Source organism: Vitis vinifera, chromosome 11 (assembly GCF_030704535.1).
Source record: "Vitis vinifera cultivar Pinot Noir 40024 chromosome 11, ASM3070453v1".
In the NCBI taxonomy this organism is placed as follows: Eukaryota; Viridiplantae; Streptophyta; class Magnoliopsida; order Vitales; family Vitaceae; genus Vitis; species Vitis vinifera.
The window spans coordinates 16103767-16130598 of record NC_081815.1 but is presented as its reverse complement, the minus strand read 5'-3'; the positions used below and the strand labels follow the sequence as shown (position 1 = coordinate 16130598).

At 35.0% G+C, this 26832-nt stretch overlaps 1 protein-coding gene and 1 non-coding gene across 2 annotated transcripts in view; both read left to right on the top strand.

The window, feature by feature from the left end:
• Positions 1-1089: 1089 nt before the first annotated feature.
• LOC100254023 (protein NUCLEOLAR FACTOR 1) overlaps positions 1090-26832 on the top strand; it is a 48788-nt gene continuing 23045 nt past the window's right edge. Inside the window, exons 1-10 of the mRNA XM_002267138.5 lie at positions 1090-1459; positions 1796-1897; positions 2210-2345; positions 3241-3335; positions 4282-4441; positions 9206-9350; positions 12037-12160; positions 15791-15891; positions 15999-16130; positions 23414-23494. Coding sequence (XP_002267174.1) covers positions 1423-1459; positions 1796-1897; positions 2210-2345; positions 3241-3335; positions 4282-4441; positions 9206-9350; positions 12037-12160; positions 15791-15891; positions 15999-16130; positions 23414-23494 — 1113 coding nt within the window. The 5' untranslated portion in view covers positions 1090-1422. The remainder of the gene's footprint in view (positions 1460-1795; positions 1898-2209; positions 2346-3240; positions 3336-4281; positions 4442-9205; positions 9351-12036; positions 12161-15790; positions 15892-15998; positions 16131-23413; positions 23495-26832) is intronic.
• Positions 22454-22549, top strand: LOC132254703 (small nucleolar RNA snoR109). Its single transcript, XR_009467009.1, has one exon. It is a non-coding gene; the product is annotated as a small nucleolar RNA snoR109 (small nucleolar RNA).

The following is a 26832-nucleotide window of genomic DNA, read 5'->3' as shown; positions in this document are numbered from 1 at the left end:
CGTCAAAATTTAGATAGAATTTATTAATTTTTATAATGTATAAAATAATAAAATATATATTTATGATGTCACTAGTTCGACCGCTGATCCGACTAGTGAACTGTGAATCGGTAACTTTTCCGATTTAATAACCGGTCTGGTTCTGAAAACATTGGTATTTAACCTTATCACCAACAACTACAAAATAGGCTAGCTAACTTAGTAGTAAAAGATGAGAGAACATAAATGAAAGATGAAATAGCGGACACTTCTGAATCCTTATCACATGGATTGCCACTCTTTTTATTTATGATTTGACTTAATAATGAAAAGAGCAAGTCATATTTGATTTTATTATAAAAAATATCAAAAAATTTAATATAATTAAAATTATTTAAAAATTTATGCATTTTAAAACTATTTTATCTTTATATAATGAAAGAAAATAACTGGAATGAATTGGAAAGAAAATAACCGGAATGAATTTGAAAAAAAATATAAAAAAAATTGATTAATTTTGAATTTATTTTCTTACACTTTTCCTCTTATTTTCTCTCTCTAATATTTTCTGAACCAAACATTAAAGAAAACACTTCCATTAAACACGACTAAAAACCATTATAACAATAAAATTCATGAGAGAGGGAAAAGCAAGAGAGAGACAGACACACTGGATGGGATGGGTAGGAATGGCAACGGGGCGGGTTCGGGACGGATCGCCCCCATCCCAACCCCGCCCCGTTTATTAAAAACAATTCCCATCCCTATGTCATTTTAAAAATTACTTTAAAAATTTTTAATTACATTAAAATAAATATATTTTATAAATAATAAAATTATTATATTTTTTTATAACTTATTTTATTAAAAATTTTTAATTATTATCTATATAATAAAAATAGTTAAATAAAATTTTAAAATTTAAATTAACTTAAATTTTTTAAAATTAATTTTATATATAATCGAGGCGGGACGGGATAGGATGGGGCAATACCCGAACCCAAACCTGTTTAGTAAAATTAAATCCCGTCCCATTAGGGGCGGTACCCGAAAAACCCGTCCCATTGCCATCCATCCGGATGGGTGGCTAACCGTTCAGTTTCATGAGGTCACGAGCCACAGGAAGAGCGTCCAGGAACAGCCGAACAGCCAATTGAGCGGTGGTTGAATTCAAAGCATCGCCCACTGTGTAACAGGGCGGCCTCCCAAAAATACTTCTGGGTCCACGAGCGCAGGGCCCTCAACAGGGTAAGCCTGCCCAAATCAGAGAGGGGTAACTCTCCAACCAAAGAAGACCGGCCCAAACCCAAAAAGGGGCTTCAAACTGCTTCGCCCACCGACCCAAGAGGATATCCCTGAGAATCACACCACTGCCCTGAAGAACTCCTCGGGCGGCGTCTCTCTCAGAAGCTACGTGCAGGAGCCCTAAAATCCCCAAACCTAATGGGAAAACGATTCGGGAGAAAACGAGGTGCCCGAGGTGAGTCTCTCCACCTGCTTGGCAGCCCAGAAAACGAAGGAAACCGATAGAAAGTTTTGAATTTTATATATTTGTCTGTTAATAATCAGTATGAACTCCCATTACAAACAAAAATTCATTTAGTTTTCAGAAACATTTATATTAGAGAACTACATGACAATAATCTCCACATTGTGATAAATTAGCAAAAGAGGAGTATGGGATGTGATTGTAATTCATGTTGTTGTCATTATAATTATTTTTAGTTCATAGTATCCCTTATGCTGCCTTGTTTTGTCATCTGTAAGTACTATAAAAGTTGCGTTTGGGTTTGTTTAATGCTTACTTGTTAAGCAGGATTGAAGGGAACTAATACACCTGCCAAGTATGACACAAGCAAGCGTGTAAGGAGACGAACTGAAGAGAAGGTTGCTAGTAGCCCCTCACCCAGTTCCTCAGGCATGATTACTTTGCTCCTTTATATTCTTTTGAAAAATGGTGTCTCTTAAGGTGTTCTTTCAAACTATTTCAGCTTAAATGGGTCCTTGTAAACTTGCGTTTGAGACCATCCATTGACCTTGCTGTGGGTGTTTTTGATGTTTGGATTCAGTTTTATGCTTCAAGTTGATTTAATGAAGTTCTTGTTCAATTATTGAGGATATGTGTGTCATGAATTATTTAAAAGTTTCAGTCTTAGATTCAGTGTCAATGGTTAACATAGAAACTACACATGCAGCTAACCTGACCCTTTTTACTGATCATTTGGTGCAGGGGAATCATCTGACGAACAATCAAGTGGTGTGGCTTCTGAAGAAGAAGTGGTTTATAAGGAACCATCTATGTATGACAATTTATTGTTTACATTGGGAACGGGTAGTGAATCTCTTGCCAATGCATATAAAAGGAGGTAATAGTGTTATTGTAGGAGTTAAAACTGATTCAAGCAGCAGTGGGGCATCTTGTACACATTTTGCCTTGTTTGCAGGATAATTTTTTGTCTGTGTGACTATTGTTGAATCTAATATTCAGGGTGCAGTTTGGTTCAGTTTGTTATAGGCAATCCTGAATATCTATTGAGCTATACTCAGATTATTTTAAGCATGCTGTATGCAGGTTATCTTATGTTTTCATTTTCCATTCTTTTGCTTACATTGTGAAAGGAGAGTTTCACTGGATAGTTGTCTTCAAGCAAGCATTTCTTTGTGCCATTTAGATATATTGGATTTTCTTAGTATGAAGTCGTATGTTCCTTAATACCTTGAATGTTGTCCAATTTAATTATCACCCTTCATGATAAAGATTCACTAATGAGGATCTTTTTGTTTTCATAGTATATCTATTAGGAGTGCCACGGTTTCTATTATTATTATTATTGTTGTTGTTGTTGTTGTTGGTATATACTACAAAAATTACAAGTTATGGGATAAATCGAAAGGTCTTATTATATCTTCTCTCAATGAATTATGGTGTTGGAATTTCTTTTCACTTGAAGGAAACCAGTGTAGCTAACCAGCATAACTGAAACCTTGTGTTACAAACTTAAATGGAGAAGAGAATTCTTTTATGCGGTTACCATATTTCTATGTTTGACAAGTGACGTTGGAATCACTTCATGTTTGCTGGATATTTATTTTTGAGCCTCAGATCTAGTGAATTATGAATGTACCTCCTTCACAGACTTCTTGACATTTTGATGATATGCTTGGTTTTCCTAACTAATTTCAAAATGCTGTTGATTAATTGAAAATCTTAAATTAAAACTTCATGGCATTATTGGTTTTATGTGTTTCTATCGTGTGTAGACGAAGAGATGAAGAAGGTAGAAGTGACTCTGAAGAAGACATCAATGGTGGTTCTGAATCTTTGACAGTGTCTGAAGAAGAGGACAATGAGGAAGGTGAGAATTGTTTTATAGGTTTTACTACTGTTTTATATGGTTTACTGCTCTATTTACATCCATACATGTAAATATGCATAACATGCATATGTATGTGTGGTGGTTTTCAGTCTTTAACAATGTTTGAAGAAGAGATATGTAAATTTTTTTTGATAGGTAATTGGAGAAAGGTAACTATTGTTTTATAGGTTGTACTTCTCCATTTGCATCCATATGCATAAATATACATATTAATATGCCTGTCTCTACATATATTTTGCGTCTGTGGGTGTATATATATATATATGAATGTCCATGTATTTGTTTCCATTCATTTTCTTTTGTTAAGAAATCAAAACTTTATCTGACAAGGGAGAGGTACAAAGAAAAGGTGGAAGCTCTTCAATAAAGTCTTAAAACAATTTTCTTATAGGTAGATAATAAATTAAATATGTATAGGGAAGGTGTTTAATATCATTTTGCCAGTGGGTTTTGATCTATTGGGGTTGGTTGTCCTTGTAACATAGATTATCATAGCATTTTGCCTCCAGGGACGTCAAAACCAGGAAAGATGAGCAAAAGTGAGAGGTGATAGTACTTGGAAACATTTTTTTCATGCCAAAAGGAGAAGCCAATGAAGAGATGCTCATGGTAGTGAAATATCCGATAAAAATAATTTGTTGATTATACATGTAATTTCTTTATGTGAAGTATCTGCTCTATAATTTACAATTCTCATGAAGAGATTGTGCCAGCTGCCATCATGTCTGTCTTGTATTTTTATTTCATTAACAGGATTACATGTGTATGTTGTTTATATGGTCTAATGACTTCATAGATTTGATCTTATGAAGTCTTTTACCATCCATGTGAGTTGCATGATCTTTTGTGCAATCATTCTTCAGCATCCTGAATTCTGCTGTTTGTTATTTTCTTTTCTTTCCCCTCACTTGTTGGATTTCCTCAGGTACTGATAATGAGTCTGCCAGGGGTCATGCTAGTGAAAGTATTATGGAGCAGAGTGAAGATGCTGAAACTGAAGATGACAATGAGGCTTCTGACACAGATCAAATGCATGACCTAGATGTTGATGATCAATCTGCTGTTGGTGCATCAGAGAGCACAAGGTTCTACATTTTGTATATTTTGTAATTATAATTATTCCTTTAATTATTCGTCCTAAATTATAAAAAGGAGATTTAACTATACAGCACATATATATGTTGAAAAAGAGAGACCGAGAGAGGGAGTTTTAACAGAGAAAATGTGTTGTAGCTGTAGCGTGAGGGGACATGATATGTTGTCAGGATAGGTTCTATGAATCTGTGAGCTTGGACAAAAGTTAGTTCCATTTTCGCTGGCAGAATTTTAACCTAAAAGTTAAAGGTTTACTCTCTCAGAAGGACTTCTCCCTAAACCCCCCGAAAAGAGAGAACTATTATATCTGCATTGCCTCTTGGGGGTAGCTTTGGCCAATGAGAACATCCTACCATAAAAAAGGCTATAATATATCTGCAGTGCTTCTTGGGAATGCCTAGGTAGCTTGGCTGATGAGAACAGTCTCTATCATAACTTTAGAGCAATAATGCAATAAAGGAAGAGATAATCTTGATTCAATTATGTTTGATTCACATTCCTAGGTATTTTCTCTCTCTCATTAAGATCTCTGCATCAATAGCCTCAAAGATTGAGAAATTGCAAAGGGACTTCCTTTGGTCTGTGGTCGGGGATGATGAGAGATCATCTTATTGGTTGGGAAGTGGTGTGTAGGCCAAAGGAGATGGGAGGTTTGGAGTTAGGGAAGACTTCCTTAAGAAATAGTGCACTCTTAGGGAAGTGGTTTTGGAGGTTTCTTAAGGAAAGTTGTGGTCTTTGGCATCAAGTTATTGCGAGCATTTATGGGACACATCCTAATGGATGGGATGACAACATTATGGTTAGATGGTCACACAGATGTCCTTGGAAGATTATTGCACAAGGCTTTCAAGAATTTGCTCCACACATTTGCTACGTGATGGGGAATGGGGAGATAATCCAGTTCTAGGAAGATTTATGGTGGGGAAGTCAACCTTTGTGGTCCCAATTTCTAGAACTTTATAGAGTTATCTTAGTGAGACACCATATCATCTCAGCTGTCTTTGGTGGTTCCAACTTGCCTTCTTGGAATTTTAATTTCCGCTGCAATCTCACTGATGTTGAAATTGATTCTCTTGAAAGACTCGTGTCTTCACTCTCCTTGATGTGGTTCTTCATGGGGAACTGTTGCAAAGGCTTCTTCAATGGACAAAAGTGGTTTCATTCCAGTAAGTCTCCCCCGAACTTCATCTAGATCCTGGTTCTGACCACCAAGAAAATCATAAACTCGTTCTTTCTCTATCATCTTCCTGTACATCATAGCATCTTCAGGATCATGCCACTGGCAAGTGTTGAAGAAATCTAATTCCTGCCACAATTTGGTCAAGGAATTGAAATATTGACTCACATCTAGCTCACCCTGTCACAGGTCACGGGCTCTGTTTCGTAGCTCAAGCATTTGAGACGAATTTTCAAGGTCTGAGTATGCCAAATTTATAGCATCCCAGATTCCTTTGGCGGTGGAATAGAATAGGTTTGTGTCTCCAATCCTGTCTTCCATTGAGTGAATTAACCAGGCTGTAACCATTGAGTTTTGAGCATCCCAATTGGAGAATGAGGGATCATCACTCTTGGGCTGGGTGATAGTACCATCTAGGTAGCCCATTTTTCCCTCTCCACGAATTACCAATTGAATGGATTGTGACCATTGAAGAAAATTCTTTCCGTACAATTTATGTGTCGCGACCATTGAAGAAAATTCTTTCCGTACAATTTATGTGTCGTGATTTGCAGGGTCAGATTATCAGAAATTGCAGTGGGAACAATTTTAGAGGTTGACTGAGAGTCACCATCTCTGCTTGCTCCTGTTATTGTTTTCCTCAACTAATTGTTAGCCCTTTTTAAAAACTGGCTCTGATACCATGTAAAAAACTAACAATAGGAGAAATACAATCTAAACACTGCAAGTTGTTCAATGAAAAATGTATTTCATTCATTCTTTTTATCATAAAAGTACAATCTGGCCTTTATAGACTAATCAGTCCTACTAGTTATGGTTTTCCTGAAACTAACTCCTAGAAATAAGGATACACATATTTTATTAACAACCAGATATATACATTTTCTAATATTCCTACAATATGTATTTTTTTTTATTACCATACTATAGTTAGGCTATCGCCTTGTTTTTTGCCTCTCGCCTTAGGCTATAAAGAGTAATTATTAAGCCTTTTGCCTCAATACCTAGTGAGTTTTACACTTCTATAGGCTTTATGCATAGATTTTATAAGTTTTGTCTTAGGTTCAGATAAACTTTTTATAAAATAAGGGCTTAGTTGACTTCCCTATAAAAAAAAATGAGGCTTAGTTGACTTCCAATTCCCATCAAATGGAGGGGAAAAAGTGTGTTTGAGAAGAGGAAGTAGGCATTGTTGGCTGTTCTAGTGGTTAAGCTCATATGTAATCATTATCGTATTAGATAAGGAAAAATACTATTGTAATTGAGGGATGAAGAAGAAGAATGGGTAGAAATAGATGATTGGGGGTTGGTGGGAAGGGGATAATACAATAATTAGATCTGCACTTATTTACTTTGACTTTCACCTATCCAAAAAAAAAAAAAAACAATAATTAACTTTGATTGTGATTTCTTGGAGGATCCCATAAATGATCATTATGATTAGTGCTAAAGATTATTTGATGAGGCCGCAACAGAGTTAGAAAAGAGAAAAATGAACTAAATCAGAAACTACTGATAGTAACAAACTTTTAATTTGTTATTATAAATATTGAAGAGTATGATATATATTGTGAGCCCATATCCTACAAGTTTAAACTTTTAGGAAAATTGGTAATTCAACATGGTATCAAAGTCTCATTTGGTGGGATGTCATGTGTTCAAACCCCACCACTGTGCTCATTTCCTCAATTTATTTAGCCCATGCGAAAGCCCCAAAAAGGCTACACGCGAAGGAGGGTGTTGAAGAGTAAAATATACATTGTGAACCCAAAACCTACAATCTTAAGTTTTTAGGAAAATTGGTTATTCAATAATAAATATTATGATTTTCTTATTATTCAATTTTCATGTGATTTTATCAGCATTTTACTGATTTTTTGAGAATTTATTATTATTTATTTATTTACTTGGCTTATATTTCATCTGATTTGGGAAAAATGTCTCAAGATTGCCTTTAGCCTTTTAAAACATTAATTGTAGATTCCTAGTATTGAATCAAATAGTGTTAGATGATAAAATGAATGCAATGAATAAAGTCCTCGTAAACTTGTGACACTGGGATAGCAGGAAAAGAAAAGAACTAAATAGATAGGAAGGAAAATACAAGCTCACCACCCAAGAAGAAACAATAATGGATTTAGATTCAATCACCCTCCAAAGGAGTCCACAAGGGATATAGAGCAAGAAACAATCCTCTGTTCATAGAATCTACCATTTGCCTTTTTATTCAAAGCCTCTGCCCATGCTCAATCAACTTCCTCTCTTTTGGACTTCCAATTGCCACAACTTGGAACAACCCTCCAAGCATGAACAATTTCCATGATTATAGTTTCTAGGTAAAAATTATGAAGTCTAACTCAGATTACAAATTCCACTGTAATACACTAGGAAGTAGAATTTCTTCAATACTTGAGTAGCACTAGACAGCTGGACCTTTCTATGGAAAACTGAACATAACTTGTTCTATAGAACTCCAAATGAAGTCCCATAAAATGCTTTTGAATCTCTACTCAAAGACCTTTAATGTGGGAAATTGCATGCATAGGAATTTTCACTATCCCAGTACCAGATTTACCCTGAAAATACCCCTACAAAAAAGTAGTTTCTGCCTCCCCTGCATCTCACATGATTAAAGTAAGGAGTTGGAACTCTTTTTGAACTAGGTGTTGGATCATACAATGAGACACTCCTGTGTCAACCTGGGATATTTCTTTCCAACTTTATAAATGTGTACATCCTAGCTATAATGATGGCACTTCACGTATCACTATGCACTCCATAGATGCTACTGATACTGTGATACCTCATACCATAAAGAATTACACTCTCCGGTGAACCACCATGGCCACTATCAACTAAAAGCTACAAAAGGCCCTCTTTTGTTTTGTTTTTTCTTTCAAAAGCAATTCCCCCTAGGCTTACCCTACCACTAGGGACACCAATAACATGGTCAACCTTCATTCCAATTAAGAGACTTTTATATATATTGATCTTCAACCTGAATACCACCCAAAATGTCTAACCCACCCAAAAAGTCTAAGCACTGTGGATGGATGATCTTCCTCTCGTGTTGTTGTTGTTAACATGTTTTTTTTCTTTCTATTGAAGTTCAATTTCTAGAAATCTAGCATTTACTTACCATTATATACTTAGTGTTTGTAACTGTAATGCAGTGAGTTTCACATACTTGAGATTTCCAGTTACAGTGGAACAACAGAAATGTCAAATATTTATGTAACTTCTCTATATTTTTCAAGAAATTTTTGAAGATTGCTTAAATATTCTTCATCCTTATTGTTTTTATATAAAATCTTAAAAATTGTCTTGAGCTTTTGACAGGAGTTCGAAAATCTTAATCTAAAGGAAATAATAGTTAGGATTTGGGACAATAATTTGTTTTTTATTTTTTATTTTTTTACTTTTCCTGTTAAATTAATTTATGAATTTATAATTTTTAAACTATGAGAAGTTTCTAAGAAAGATTTACATTGGCTTTTGTCTTTGAATTTGTTTCATTTCCTTATGCAAGTTTGTCTGTCTTACCTTTTTTTTTTTTTAATGATTTTTCTTCATGCAGTTCCTTTACCAGTCACGTGGGCCACAAATTATCAAAAGAAGAAGTTGACAATCTAACACGAAGGAAATGGAAATATAATTGGGAGATGCCTGCTTTTGACATGTCAAGTTGCAAGTGGATGGGTACAGGGGAGTCTTTTCTAAAGGTATATCTGTCATTTGTATTGTTTACTTGTCTAATGAGTTTCTATTGCTTAAGGATCCATTTGCAACATTCTTTATTTTAATAATTTGAATTCATGCACCAGTACACAATGTGAAAATAATGAGATGGCAGCTGGTGCCTTTACGTTAATTTTGTTTGTTGACCATATTTTGTGGGATTTTTTCAATCAATTCTTGGTGATTGGTAAAATAGTGAAAAAGATTAATGGGATAAGTTGATAAACTATAAAGATGAATACATGATCTTGGTGCTTCTTAATACATGATCTTGTTGTCTATCAGAAAAAACAGAAAACAAAACAAAACAAAACAAAAAACTATAAAGATGATCCAATAACAAATATGCTTTGATATAAAACAGCTGGCAGGGGGCTATGTTCAAGATTTCCAAGTGGATTGAGGAGAAAGGGGGGAAGTTGATTTCTCACTTCCTCTTGGTGATGTTGCCCTTGTTTTCTTTAGGGCCGACCTATATCCACTTTGATGCCTTAGGTTTGTCTTGCTTTCTTTTGAAGCAGTTTCAGGGTTGAGGTTAAACTAAGAGAGAACTCAAATCAGTTGTGATTGTGGGGATATATCTTCATTAGCAGCAGTTTTGGGATTCTGGAAAAAGAAATTATAAGCCTGCCTTTGGGCATAATTTAAGGGCACATCTATGTGGGATCCTGTAGTTCAATGGTTTAGGTATAGAGTGGTCATTGGAAGAGATGGTACTTCTTGGAAGGAGTCATTTTGGCTAGGCATTTTTTGGAGCTCTACTTGTTTGCTTGAGGCCCACTTTCTTCATTTCAGTGTCTGCTTATGGTTGTAAAAGTTTCAGGAAAACTTCCTTTAAGGAAGATTGGCTGGGAGAAAAATGCTTCTTGTGGACTGTGATGTGGTGGGCCTTTCTTTCCAAGGACTTTGGGGTTTTAGGGGTGAGGAAGTTGAAAATTTTAGCTATCCCATTATAAAATGGCTTTTGAGGTTTGCTAATGTGAGAAGCAGCTTGTATAGAAGGGTCATGGGGGGACAAATACGGGTTTGAGAAGATTGATGTAAACAGTATGAGCAGTTTGGATGGGAAAGGTTTATGGTAGAACACTAAAGGGGGTAGGATGACCTCTCGAAGTTTGCTTTCTTTCTGTGGGCAATGGTCAAAGAGTTAGTTACAGTATAAGTGGTGCAGAGATGCTCCCTCATTTCGACATTCCCAGATCTCTTTTCTATAGCTTGTGATAGATAGGCCTCAATAACTATGTACTGAGAGTTCTAAGAGGCAAAGGGTTTTGGCACCTGAATTTTGTGAAGAATTCCAGGATTGGGAATTAGCTTTAATATGATGCTGCTTGGATGGTTTCAAGTTTGTTGGGATGGAGGGAATGGGTTGAGATGTAAGGCCTCTAGGTCATGCCGTTCTTATTGAAACCTTACTTCCACCTGTTATTTCCTGATGGTGGTCCCATTTTTCTGACGTTAAATTTTTGCCCCTTCTAGGGTGGCCTTCTTTTCTGGACTAACAGCCTGAGAGAAAACTCTGATTATGGGTTGTTTGAAGTTTAGAGGCTGGACTTTGGAGTTTGGTAAATTGGTCTTGCCTTCACAAGAGGAGAGATGAAATCAATGAAACACTCACTTATCTCTGGGGCTGGTTCTATATGAATTGTGGTCTATGGTGTTTGTTCTGTTCTAGATCAAGTTGGTGCTGCCCAGATCCTTAAAAGAGCTTCTCAAAAGTTGTCACAGGAATTTCATCACAAAGAACAGGAGAAAGGAGTGGAGGGCTATCAGTCTATATTTAGCTTGGTGTTTGGAAAGTAAGGAACTTGAGAACTTTTGAGGGATAAAATATTCAGTTACCGATCTCAACGATATTATGATTATTTTGCCATTTTTTTTCCCCTGCTTTGGCAGAGGCTGGGGTTTTGTTTAGGAGGCATTCTTTTTTAGTATTCATTAGCAGCTTGGACAGTAACTGTGTATAGGATGATGCAAGCCTTTTCTTTTACTCTTTTTCTTGCCTTATTATTGTTTTTAGCACCTTATTTTATAAAACTTCATTATACATACAAAAAGCTTCTGAAAATTTTCTTTTGATTTGGATTCTTTTTTGCACTTAGTGGAATAGGACCAGCATAGTTTCTGGGGGTTGGATTTTTTATTAGTCAGCTTTCATGTGTTTAACTTCTTGGCAGTTGGTGAATTATCTATCCACTGCTGTGTTGCCTCTTTAATGCAGTCCTTCATTTTCTTTTGGTCTAGGTTCTCTCGGGTCTTATGTGTCTTTCTGGTATTGTTTCCTTTTGATGAAGATGTACTGCTTTGTTTCTTTTTGGGTTTATTGAAGTATAAGAATGGCCGGTTCTTTAATTGGAGATACAAGATATTTAGAGGATTGAAGTGAGAACCAAGGCTTCTATTTTAATTTGACATTTTTGTGCCATAATTTGGAGGTGTCACTTGAGGAATCCTTACTAATTGGGACCTAAAAAGGAAAATTGCGATGAAATTGTGAAATATGCAAGTGTGTTTAAATGGAAGGAAAGTTTTGAACATGCAACATGGTCCGTATCCCACCTTGGTTAACTCAAGTTGCTTTATTATATTACAATCTTTAAGCTAGCTTCTTAATCACATTTTGTTAACCTGCAAAAACATTTATGTATAATACAATTTCCATTTTTTCAGGATGTTAACACCAGTTCTGGCTATGATCTCAAGCTAAAATTGTACAAGCATTGGTTGGAAAACTATAAGACATCTGGTGGCAATGATTTTCATTCATCCAAGCAAAGATTGTTCTTCTCTCTATGTGAGTGATGCTGATCTGTTTAGCAGCACCTTTTAACATCATCTTTTTACTCACGTTGGCTGATTTTATTTTATTTTATTTGTACCTTTACATATTTTTCCTGCGATCTTGCTTGTCCCATTTTTTTCCTCTTGTCGATTCATGATGTGCGGCAGGTAGAACTCAAAATATCTTATGGTCATTGGACTATTACGAGTCTGTTGACTTACAATTTGATTGTGAAAGTATTCATATGCTCATACTTACAAGCGGTCCACTCTCTCAAAATCTCATCTTATGATCTCAGCTTTGGGCAAGAAAGTCTTTAGAGGGTGCCTCTATGTCTATTCTAAATTTTATTGATTGGTTGGGCTCTTGTTAATGTAAGAGGGGTGCCTTTGTCAGTCTCTCCATCTAAATGTGCCTTTTTGGCACCTTTGTATGCTTCTTGTGTACTTTGGCGCACCCTCTTTTGATTAGGTGCTGTTAATAATATTATTTTTTACCCATAAAAAGATTAAAAAAATATATAAAAGGATGAGAGGTTACAATCTTGAGGATCTGCCCTCTAAGACTTCTGGATGGTTTTTTGGAAGCATCTTGACTTTTGTTGTGTCAAGATGCATATTCTTTATATAGAACATCCATATTCTTTTAAATCTTCAACAGAAATTTCTAACGTTCATGCTCAAAAGGGGATAAATATTCAAGTCTAGAATCTGTAAATTTGAGGGATATCTATGGCTTAATTGACAATATTTTAGCCATCTAAAGCAATCGATCTTGTTCCTGATCTGTAAACCTTCTATTTGTTGTTGACCACAAGAATGTCGATGGTATTTTTTCCATGAATGATGATTAAAAAAATCCTTGTGTTTTGAGATTGTGTAAGAAATTCTTATGAATTAATGTTGTGTTGCTGATCAAGAAAAAAGAAAGAAAAGAATATTAACTTTACTGTTGTGTGCTTGTCTCTTAGCATTATGGTATTATTTCACTATTATGTTTGTTTGGGTGTATTTCACCTATTCAAGGTTATGCTTTCCAAGTTCATTGCCATCCCCCAGAAAACTCAGAAACAAACATATTGATATGAATTTAAACGAACAAATCAAGGATGAGGAATCCTTCCAAAGTGTACAAATCTGATAAAAAAATTATATGAAGCAATATCTATTCATCATTTCCAAATCAATATTGAAATTATTTTAATTTTTGATGCTTGAATTCTTCAAATTCATCCAACATACTTGCATCGACATGAGTCACATGACATGACAAGGGTGTGGCAGTGAGGTCCTTGTTGTTGTGCCAATTTTGCTTCAGATACTTGCAACATACTTGAATTCTTGAATTCAAATTATTTTAAATTTTTTGAATTCTTGAATTCATGTTGCAACATACTTGCAACATAATTGAAATTATTTTAATTTTTGATGCTTGAATTCTTCAAATTCATCCAACATACTTGCATCGACATGAGTCACATGACATGACAAGGGTGTGGGAGTGAGGTCCTTGTTGTTATGCGAATTTTGCTTTAGATACAACTATTTTCATTTTTTTCTTTTCAAAACAGGAATAAAAGAAAAGAAAGGGGGCTTCTTTATTTAATTTTATTGAGGTGTACACCTATATATATATATATATATCTGGCTTTTGATTGACTTCTAATTGATTTTTTTCTTTTCTGATCTTAAGCACTATTGGGATTATACTCGGCCAAGTATCCATATCCTAAAATTTGGAGTTATGAAAGATCAAATGCCTAGACACATAGCTGAAACCAACACATGTAATTGACCCTGTAAACATGGATTTAATAACATGACCTTTGTAACATGGATTTAATAACACTCTTTGGCAGGAGGATTCCTCATCCTTCTTTTGTACTTTTTTTCTATCAATAAATCTTTGTGTCGTTTCCAATAAAAAAAAAAACATGGATTTAATAACACTCTAATATCAGTGGTAACTATATCTACACTCAAGCTTCAATACTCCATGTGTATCTTTGACAACACGTCTACAATGTTTTCATATTTCCCTCTCTTTTCATTTTTGTCATCCATTTCTAGAATTAGAGCCTTTGATTAATCATGATAATTATCTTTTATTATCAATCAAGACCATTTTTTTTCCTGATAAAAAAATAGTCTTTTAGGAGAAACATATTTTAAAATTTGATTTTTCTTTAAAAACATGAAAAATAGTTAAAGATGCTTGTGTATTGTGTCATACTGTGTTGGATGGGTGTGGGTTTTGTGCATGGGCATGTGTGTAGGTAGATCCTTTACACCTAAAAATTCTAGGGTATGAGGATTCAGCTAGAAATGATCTCAGTGATGGGTATGGACACTTGGATACGATATAATAAAAGGGAAAAATAAAAATTAATTAAATTTCAAGAAAAGACAAAGATACCTTTGATAAGAGCTCTCCTTTTTGTTTCTTTTGATTCCTAATTATTTTTATAACTCTCTTTCTTCCATGTAATTATCTGTTGAGAAAGTTAAGAAAAAAAAATCAATGAAAATCAAATAGCTAGATCCAAAGCAAAGTAGGATCCAATAAGAATCCTATACCTACACCCATGTTATGTTGTATCATGTCGCCATGGATACGTTGGGTGAAGTTGGAGAATCTGTGTATTATAGGTATCATATTATCTATGAAATTATATATCATATGATAAACTTGCTGCTGATGGGGTACACTCTCTTTTAGGTCTATCTATGTACCTGGGGGCATTTTGAAAGTTTACTGTTTTTCCCTTTTAACTCTCTTGTTGAATTGGAAATTAATTTGGCTTCCTCAAAATAGGGGTGCAGTTTTTAGAGCTTATTGAGCTCCTCCTCCTGTTGGGAGCCTTTGCTGAAATTTGGTGATTGCTTCTTTGATAATCCTTGTGAAATGGGTTTAGTGTTCTCTTTCAAGATAATAGGAAAAATGGGATTCTCAAGGCATTCTTTAAGCAGACTGATATCAGGTTTGTAATGAGGGAGATGTTTTACTTTGGAAAGCCTGAAAGAGGTGATGATATTAGGCATTTCTAGCTTTTTGATGGAGTAAATCCAAGGACAGATTTTCAGTGTCATAGAGTAGAAGGACAAGGAGATACAACCAGTAATTGTATCAGATTGTGTATCTATCTAAATATGTGGTTTCTTGCGTTCACTTTGGAGCTAGGTCAATTAACTGGGAAGTTAATAAGCTGTCTAAGAGTGTATCCTGCTCCTGTGCTCAGTTGTTGGGGACTTTCTAACTCTTGGGTTTCGTTGGTTTTGCTTCACTTTTGCCTTTGTCTTGGGTTGTATTTCCAAGGTTGATATCTTGTCTCTGGGTGCCTTCTGGCATTCCTTTTCTTTTTTCTTCCAATACTGTTTGCTTGATGGATTTTTCATCCTTATTTTTACTTACCTCTTCTGTATTTAATTAATATTAAGAAGATGTTATTTCCAGCTTTTTTTCCTTTACCTACAGAAAACTCAATCATTTTGGTTACTTTGTTCTGCTGACAGTAAGAGTCCAAGACAATTCCTCTTTGTACAGTTTAATTTTGGATGATTCATTTGCTTTGTTGCTGTAGTTTGAATCCATTTTTATGGTCTTTCTGCTTATTCATTTGCTTACTGCCTGTCACTGTTTTAGGTAACAGCTATCGAGATATACTGTACTGTAACAAGAAGCCCTTTTATCTCAAAGGCCAGGAAGAAGATTCTTGTATCATGGATGCTTATATTATGCATGCGGTGTGTGGGCCTTTGCCATTGTTATTGAAATGTTTTATTTCTTTTGCTACATTAGTATATTTTGTAAGCCATTTTCTTACAATAATTAATAAGAATATGTTTTGCAGCTTAATCACATATTCAGAACGGGAGATCTTGTGACCAAGAATGATTCAAAAGTGGCCAAGCACCAAGAGACAGTTAAAGAGGAAATTCTAACTGGTGATAGTTTCCTTGACCATGGGTTTACTCGTCCTAAGGTAGTGTCAGTTGCTTTCTTTTAATATGTTTGGGGTGCAAATTGGCTTTGGAATAATATAAAATCTTCTAGCACTTAAATATTGTAACAGTTAAAAGGACTTTCATCTTTAGCCTTGGATAAAATATGGATTGCTCGTAGGTTGATCTCTAGTTGTTGGCTTTTCCCCAGCTAGTTTAGCATGAGGCACGTGGAATTATGTGTGAATTAGCAAGGATCACCTTGCAAGGCTAAATGTCAGTACCATGCAGAATTCGTGGGCCATCTTATAATTCCTTTCCCTTTTTAAATCTTGTGTACTCCTCTTTCTTAGTTCTTTCAGGCATTCACCCATCTTTGGTCCTTGAAATGATCCACATTTCAAGGTGGCATTTACTTTTAGGGTCCAAGGACTCACCTAGTTCCTCTCTCTGAAGAGCTTTTTGAGCTTTCAAGAAATATACAAGAGTGTATGCTTGAGCTAACATATATGTCTCACAAAAATTCACAATGGCCTTTCAGTGGGTTGTTTTCTATGATATTGGATTGAACCCTTGTATTTATTGTATCATTTTTAAGGAATGGTGAAATTAACATTTGTGGAAAACATGATGCTTCTTGGACATTCAAATCATATGCAAGTGGCAAAAAAGGAATTTAATTTTATGTCGACAATTTTTTTTTAATTGATTATTTAATTACTTTATGAAGGAATGAATAATTTCTCACTCTTGATTTTCAAAAGGATGAGTACAACTTATATAGATACAAGGTTGACTAGGCTATAGCTAATTTGAGACTAAATCAGGGAACCTAATTACGGGCAGATTTCTAGGGAAGAAATGAGCAACAAAACAAAATATACAACCATGCAAATCAATTACAATATTTGCAAACAAATTATAGCAATTCAAATCTGGACATAATTTGTCAAATCTTTTGACAGTCCCCCTCAAGCAGGTGTAAAAATGTCTTGCATTCCTAGCTTATCTAAGATTTGATGAAAAATCAGATTTGGTAAACCTTTGGTGAGGATGTCTGCCAGCTGCCTAGTTGAGGAGACATATGGTGTACCAATCCGTCTGTTTTCTTTTTTATGAAGTGTCAATCCATTTCTGCAATTTTGGTGTGATCATGATGACTGGGTTATGAGCTATATTTATTATTGTCTTGTTGTCTGTAGAAAAGAAAAGAAAAAAAAAATTATGCTTCCTTTTATAGAAAAGTTACAACAAATCAAACTAAATCTACAACTGTACACCCAAATTTCTAGGAATAAAATAAATTTAAAATATAAAACTTATCCCTAAAATATAGAACAACTTATCCCCAAAAAACAGCAACAAATTATCCCTAAAATATAGGTAACAACTTGATCAAAAAAATTCTGATATGGTTAAGATTCTCAACGCTCCCCCTCAAGCTGGCTTGAAGATGTCATTCATGGCCAACTTGCTTACTAAATCATCAAACTGCTTCTTTGGCAATCCCTTAGTGAGTATATCTACAACTTGTTCAATCGTAGGTATATAGGGCATAACAATCAGTCCATTTTCCAGTCTCTCCTTGATAAAATGTTTATCAACCTCAACATGTTTAGTTCTATCATGGAGTGCTAAATTATGTGCAATGACAACTTTAGTATCACAAAAGGCCTTCATAGGTAAAGAGCTAGCAACCTTAAGTTCTTCAAGTAATTGTTTAATCTACAAAACTTCACAAATGTCATGGGCTACGACTCTAAACTCAGCTTCAACACTACTTCTAGCCATAACACTTTGCTTTTTACTCTGTCAAGTCACAAGATTGCCTTGAGCAAAAGTACAATACCCCGAAGTTGATCTCCTATCAATTACACTTCCTGCCCAATCTGCATCAGTAAACACATCCACTTGGAGATGTCCTCGGTTCTCATATAGAAGTCCTTTTCTTGGAGTCCCCTTTAAGTACCTTAAAATTCTGTACACTGCATCAAAGTGTCCCTGATTTGGCGAGTGCATGAATTGACTCACCAAAAGCAATATCGGGATGAGTATGAGAGAGATAAATAAGTCCTCCCAATGAGGCATTGATGTTTCTCTTTGTCAATCACCTCTACTGGACTTGCTGGTTGGAGTTTCAAATTTGGTTCTATAAGAGTTTCTGTAGCCTTACATTCAAGTAAACCCGTTTCATTTAATAAGTCAAGTATATATTTTCTTTGAGAAATGAAAATACCTTTCTTGGATCTAGCAAACTCCATACCAAGAAAGTATCTCAGGGGACCCAAATCTTTTATCTCAAATTCACGAGTTAAAGCTTTCTTCAATCTCTCAAGTTCTAGACTGTCATCACCAGTTAGAATAATGTCATCCACATAAACTATCAACACAACAATCTTTCCTTCTCTTGAGCGTTTATAAAACCTTGTATGGTCAACTTGACTTTGAATATATCCTTGAAGCTTGATTACTTTTCCAAATCTCTCAAACCAAGCCCTAGGAGATTGCTTAAGACCATACAAGGACTTCTTTAATCTGCAAACCTTTTTTTTTTCTAGCTTTTCTTCGAAACCCGGTGGTAAATCCATAAACACTTCTTCCTCCAAATCACCATTTAAGAAAGCGTTTTTCACATCTAATTGGTGTAAAGGCCAATTAAAATGTACTGCAAGAGAAAGTAAAATCCGAATGGAATTGATCTTTGCAACAAGCGCAAAGGTCTCTTGGTAGTCAATTCCATAGGTTTGTGTGAAACCTTTGGCTACTAACCTTGCTTTATATCTTTCAATGCTACCATCGAGCATACACTTGATTGTGACAACCCACTTGCATTCCACTGTCTTCTTCTCCTTAGGTAAATCAACAATTTCCCATGTTCTATTTTTCAAAAGAGCATTCATTTCTTCTTGAACTGCTGATCTCCACTCCGAGTGTCCTAGTGCTTCCTGTATAGTTCTAGGAATGAATAAGTGAGAGATATTTGGAGTGAAAGCTCTATATTTTCTTGAGAGTCTTTGATAAGACAAATATTTGGCAATGAGATATTTGGTACAATTCCTAACTCCTTTTCGGATTGCAATAGGAATATTAAGATAAAAAATAGGTAAAGGAGTGGAGTCCATAGGAAGATTACCTGGATTTTGAGAACTAGGAGCTGATAATTGATCATGCTCAAGATTGACTTGATTATTCTCAGTATTAGAATTAAACTTGCGCCTAGTATAAACACGGAGTTCAATGGACATAGGTTGTAGAGTTTCTCCTCCTATTTATGATGCAATTTTATTTGGCAGAGATAAATCAGTATTTCCCCCTTTTTCACTAATTAAAACATTTGATTTTTGATTTATTAGGAAGAAAAATACTAGGTTTTGGTTGTTCTTGTTTCCAAAATTGATTTTCATTAGAGCTCGCCCCCTGAAGGGTAGTTTTGTTATAAAAGGGAATATATTCAATAAAGTTGACATCCATTCTAACATGAATTTTCCTAGTGGTAGGATTAAAACACTTATACCCTTTTTTATTAGGAGCATAACCTAGAAAAATACATTTTTCGGTTCATGGATCGAATTTGGATCGAAGATGAGTTGGCACATGGACGAAGATTGTACAACCAAAAATTTTTAAGGGTAAATCTGAGGTGAGGCGTGTGTTTGGAAAAGTATTCTTAAGAGTTTGTAAAGGTGTTGCATAGTTTAGAACCCTTGTAGGCATTCTATTAATCAAATAACAACTTGTTAAAATTGCATCCTCCCAAAGGTGTGTAGGAACATTCATATCAAACATAAGAGCTCTACCTACTTCAAGTAAATGTATGTTTTTACGTTCTGTAATTCCATTTTGTTGAAGAGTGTCCCTACAAGTTGATTGATGTAAAATACCTTTCTCTAGCAAAAAATCACCTAAACAATCATTATAAAATTTTGTTCCATTGTCACTCCAAAGAATACTTATTTTGGTTTGAAATTGGATTTCAACCATAGAATAAAAACCCTGAAAGAGTCTTGCAACCTCAGACTTAGAGTTCATTAGATAAAGCCAACATAGGTGCGTGTGATCATCAATAAACGTCACAGACCATTTTTTCCCAGTTACAGTAGTAATCTTAGAAGGACCCCAAACATCACTATTTATCAAATAAAAAGGCTTTGAGGCACAATACGGTTTTATTTTATAAGAATTACGATGACTTTTGGCCAAAAAACAAGTTTCACAATCAAAAGAAGTACAATCTAATCCTTTAAATAAACCCGAAAACAAATGTTTTAAATAGAAAAAACTAGGATGTCTTAATTTGTCATGCCATAGCATTATTTGATCATGCACAAGGATTGAACCAACACTACCAATAAAACCTTGAGCTTGTTTATTCTCAAACCTATTGTCATCAAAATAGTAGAGATTGTCGATCAATTTAGCACTGCCAATCATCATCTTTGAGTTCAAATCCTAGGATTCACAAAGAGAGGCACAAAAAACAACATGACAATTAGAATCCTTAGATAAACGACTTATGGATAAGAGATTACAAGAGAGTTTTGGGACGTGTAAAACTAATTGTAAAACAATCTTATCAGACCAATGAATAGAGCCTTGCCCAACAATAAAAGATAAACTTCCATCTGCAATACGTACTTTTTTATTTCCAGAACAAGGAGTATAAGAAATTAATTAGTTGTGTGGTAAGATGCACTTGAATCTATGATCCAAGGTGTAGATAATGAAAGAGAATATGCACACAAAAGACTACCTGACTGAGTTAGAGATGCTATAGGAGTACCAGGAGTCAGCGGAGCAGGTTTTAGCAGCTGTAGCAGTTGGTCTAATTGTTCTTTGCTCAATGAGGGTGTCTCGGCAGCATGTGCTTTAGCAGGAAAATGATTAGAGTCGCCTTGCTTATTAGTCTTCCATTCAACGAGCTTCCAATTAGCTGGCTTCCCATGTAATTTCCGTTTCACGAGTGTGGCGTGGTTTATTACAATGATCACACCAAACTCTTGGCTTGTCATCCGGATGACGCTGGTTATTAGGATTGCGAGAAGCTGTTGCTGTAGTGCCCAATAAGGTTGAGTTTTCCACAGGTCCAGAGAGCTTCTTCTTAAGCATAACATTCCTTTGGCTTGCCTCACGATGCACTTCAGAGAACACTTCACCTAGAGAAGGGAGAGGTTTCCGACCAATGATTCTACCTCGAACTTCATCAAACTCAATATTAAGCCCAACGAAAAATTTGAATATTTGTGAACTTTCTACCATCTTCTTAAAATAGTTAAAATCATTCGTATTTTTCCACTCATGATCATTGAATAAGTCAAGATCTTGCTATAACCTAAGCACATTAAAATATTTAGTAACCGAATTCTCACCTTGACAAATATCGCCTAGTTTGAGTTGTAACTCATAGATTTGGGACTGATTTCCAAGGTCTGAATACATCTGAATAATGTTGTCCCAAAGAGCTTTGGCAGTAGGATAACATATATAATTTGAGCTAATCTCCTCGTCCATGGAATTTACCAGCCATGCCATGATCATGGAGTTTTCTGCATCCCAAGTGGCATAGCTAGTCTTTGTTGGTTCTTTGGTGTCACCAATCAAATAACCAATGTTGCCTCAGACCTTAATGTACATCCAAACAGATTGTGACCATTTGAGAAAATTGTTCTCATTAAGGTGGATTGTGGTGATCTGGATAGAGTGGCAATGAGAATTGGATGTGGGTAATTTTGAGGAATTGGAACCAACAGTAATGGAATGAGTAGATTTGGAAATTTCTGGCATGGTAAAGAGATAGCAATAGAAACAAAAAGGGAAGAAGAACATAATTGGAAAGAATGAGAGGAAAAAGAAAGGGAATAGCTAATTAACTTGGCTCTGATACCATGTAGAAAAGAAAAAAAAATGTCATATATTAAATTAAGGAAGGGAAACATGCTTCCTTTTATAGAAAAGGTACAACAAATCAAACTAAATTTACAACTGTACAGCCAAATTTCTAGGAACAAAATAAATTTAAAACATACAACTTATCCCTAAAAAACAACAACAAATTATCCCTAAAAAATGGGTAGCAACCAGATCAGAAAAATTCTGATATGATTGAGATTCTCAACATTGTCACAGTACAACATCATTGACTTTTTTTAATCTTAATCCAAAGATCTATGAGTATATTTTTAGTTATAGTAGCTCACACATACCTTGAGCCATGGCTCTAAACTTAGCTTTTGCATTAGATCTAGCCATGGCTCTCAACTTGATTGTCTCTTTCAGTTTTTACTAGGGTTAGGGTTCAAGATGTTGTTTGGCTACATGTACCAAGAGGAGGGAGCAGTGAGTGCCCTTGATCTTGAATTGCCAAAGGTGTCTGTAGCTATATCAAATCAAATGGCTGAGAAGTTAACTGGCCGGTTGTCGTGAATCTCTGTCGACAAATCTGCTTACCGAACTTCTCACATTTTTTTGCTCCTCTTCTGTTAAAATCTATCAAAAAAACAGATTGTTTTTTGCTTCTCCAAGTGACTAAATGTCCTTCTAGAAATGTGCAATACCCGGTAGTTGATCTTCTATCTATCATTGAACCTGCCCAATCTGCATCAGTATAGGCTTCCAACTTGAAATCATCATTCTTTTGAAACATTACTCCCTTGTCATAATTTTATAGACAGCCTCCATATTAGACTTAAGTGGAGAATGCATAAATTGATTTACCACACTTATAACATCAGGTTTAGTGTGCAATAAGTAAATTTGTTTCCCCACCATTCAACCATAGGTTCTTCATACTTTTCCCCTAGCTTGTGGTTTGACTCTATAGGGGTATTAGCAGGTTTGCACCCTAGCATGTTTGTGTTTTTCCAGTGCTACATCCTCCAACCTTGGTTATAATGGCTTGCTTTTTTGCAGTAGTATACATGTTTGTGATTTCTGTGAATTTATACCGAAAAGCTCACTGCAGCGTAACTTATATGATTCCTCCCATATTATTTTTATGAAAATGATTACTCTCTGCATTTACATTTTATCTCTTATATATATATATATATATATATTATTATTATTATTATTATTATTATTATTATTATTATTATTATTATTATTATCAGATGCATTTACATTTCATCTTCAATATGAAAGATAGAAATTGCATTCATGATGAGAACTCTAAATTGTATTTTACTCACAATTTTTTTTTAACCACCAATTATCAAATAACTTATATTTTATTCTAACAAAATGTAAGTACAGTTTTGTACAAAAAGAAATACTCCATAATCTGAATTGTATTTTTCTTGCTGATAAATTTTTTTATTATGTGGTCCAGGTTCTGATCTTATTACCACTTGCAAGCATTGCACTTCGTGTTGTTAAGAGGCTAATACAACTGACTCCTTCATCAAGCAAGGTATTTCAACATTCTTCTGTCAGATCACTTCCATAAATTACTGATATATGTTTGATGAATTGTTTACCTTGTTTGTATTTTTCTCATCATTGGTGACATGCTTGTTTCCCCTTAAGAAAAGGGGAAAAAGCATTTGAAGCAGAATAGTGTGGTTTTCAACAATTTAAGGACTGAGTTTATGTCATAGGGTAAGAGAAGGCCCTAGAGATATGACCAGTGGATACATTACTTATTTCCAAGGATTAGAATATCAGGAATTGTGGAAATCTCAGTGGTTGGATTTTCGAGGTAGTAAGATCATTCCCGAGGTGGAGTTCTATGGTGGGTGGTTAGCCTCTCTTTGCTATGGATGATATGGCTTGTGAGGAATGCTCTAATTTTTTAGGATGGATAAAGGAATTAGGAGGCCTTGGGGGATGCTTTTCAGTTTCTATATTCCCTTTAGGCTTTGTTCATAGATGACTTGTTTTTAATAGGTACTTTACTGAGTTTGATCTTACTAGATTGGAGCTTTGCTTGTACTTCCCAAAAGAGAAAAGGAGAAGAGAGAAGAGTATTTGGTTTTTCTTTTCTTCAAAATTTTCTGCTTTTTGGTTCCATTTGTGGTTTAAGAAGGATAATTCATTCTTCTTTGTACATTCCTTTGCAATTGTATGCATGAATTTCTTCTTTTTGATTAAAAAAGGGGTGGATGGCTTTAAAGTGGATTATATAGAAGCTTACAACAATGTTAATAGGGATATGTTAGATCAGACCCTATGGCTCAAATAGATCAGGAAGTGACTATCATCAACTGGTTTTGCTATTAGTGTTCAAGCCATCGGTTGGATTGAGGTTTCTAGAGGTCTTTGACTTTAACTCACTCCTCTTTATTTACTATGGTGGTGGTGTCCTAAGTGGGTTGATTTGCCGCTTAGTTGCTAAAAACTTATGATATTGATACAATATAAGGATATGATACATTTTTTGTGAAAATCAATATGTATCACAACCCATATATTATCTCAAGTGTATCTTACAAATACTTATACAATACTTGATATGATATGTGATACAGTAATACAACAATATACATACTTTTAATTACTTTCATAATTTTCAAGAAAAATCAAATTCAATATTTTTTTCTCTGTAAAGAGTTATTAAATTAATTGTTTAAACTGTATGGTTATTTTCAATTACAGATGACACAATCTTCTTCTACACGGCTAATTTAGAAAATATTTCTAATCTCAAAATGGTTGGAAAAAATCATACCTGACTTTATGTGACTTGGAGATTTAAATCTATCTTTAGGATCTTGATTAGTGTTGCCTTTAGGACTGAAAGGATTTAAGGGAAGTGGGGAGGGAAGGAATTTATTTTTGGGCCTGGTGAGATTGTTAGAGGCCATTTAGTTCAAACATCAGGTAGTTTATCAACCCAAGAATAATAGTGGTGTAGGTCTAAGCAATGTGACTTAGAAACAAACCTTGAGTTTTAAATTTTCATGGACATCTCCTAAGGTACTTAAGAGTGCTTTGGCATTCAATGATTCGTTGCAAATATGGGTTTATGGTGCAATGGCTTGGATGCAGACATTCCCCCCCCCCTAGAAGCTCATCTCTTGGCAAGGTTCAAAGTATCGATCAAGTTTGATATGACTCGACTGAATAGTATCGCTTTGGTTAGGCTCAGGGCAATTTCGGTACTTGAGTTACAATTTTACAACATTTAGCATTTACTCGTTGTTGACTTCACTTGAATTGATTGGCTTGGCTAATTTCTTGAAACAACTCATTTGACTTAAATGAGTTTTGGACATGACTCAATTAAGACACAAACTCTCCTCCTTCATAGACAAAATCCCTTTCTTTGTTGCTTGTTGGGCTCTCTGTCAGCAGCAAAATCTTTGATGATGGTCTGGATTTTCTGTTTGCAACATCTCTAGTGGTGGCTTGGCTTTTCTTGTAGAGACATCTCCTGCTGTACTGCACAGTGACAAACCTTAAAGCATGAGAAGAAGATTTACTCTTTAGGCTTGAGAATAAGATTTAGATTTCGGAAAAGATTGACTATTTGGTATGATACATACACACACACACACACACACACACACACACATATATATATGTATGTATGTATGCATATATAACATCACAGATTCTTTTTTTGTTTTTAATGTTTTAATTATCTATATGTTATGTTGTTATCCTATTTTTTAGGAGTTTAAATTTGAATTTGTTCATCCCTAGAATAAAGGATTTGGTCTAGGTCTCTTGTTAGTTACCGAGTCTATTTATTCAACAATTTTTTCTATTTTTTTTAATTGAGTAATAGTGCATTTATTTTTTTCCCTTCTTGCATCCGGTTTCATGGTATTAGAATTGGAAATCAGTTGAGGGAAAAAAAGAAACATGGTGAAAACTGCAATGATTGAAGTGAGCAGCTCCTAGGTTTTGACAAAAACCTCTCAGCTGAGCCCTACAATCGCTCTCACTGTTTTTTCTGGATAGTAACTTCCTGTAAATCAAAACCCACCAACTTAATGACAAAAATTACCTTCAATGGTCCCACTCCGTTCAAATGGTGATACAAGTACATGGAAAGATGGGCTATTTTACTAGTGTGAAGAAGGAACCGAAATAAGAAGGTGCATCTTTTCAGATAGGGGATGTAAAAAATTCCATGATCATGGCCTGGCTTGTGAACTCGATGGAGAACAATGTCGGTGTGGACCCGTATTCTTCACGTGCGCCCCCACTAGATCGGCGAGACTCGCTTTTTTTTTTGTACAAAAATTAGTTTTGGAAAAGTCGGAGTCGCCACTTATTTTATTTATTTTTAAAAGGGAAAATAAAACAAGAAAGAAAACCCTAAAGAAGTGACTCCATTGTTTATGGTTAGGCTCAAATAAATCATACTTTGTTTTTTAGACATCAGGACAACAAAAAGTACTATTTTCATTGTTTATATTCATGACATAATCTTAACAAGAGATGATGTTGATGAAATGAAACTTTTGCTACCAAGTTTGAGATCAAGGACTTGGGTTTCTTGAGGTACTTTCTTGGCATGGAGGTGATGAGGAACAAAATAGGTGTATTAGTTTCTCAGAGAAAGTATACTTTGGACTTGTTGAAAGAAACGAGTATGATGGGTTGTAAACTGGTGATACTCCAATGGATTCAAATTTGAAATTGGGAGAGCTAAATGATTGTAGTCTAGTTGACAAAGGGACATATCATCATTGTTGGGAAACTCATTTACTTATCTCATACAAACTACAGACATTGCTTTTGCTGTTAGTATTGTGAGTCAGTTTATGCATTCTCCTTGTGAGGTGCATTTGGAGGCTG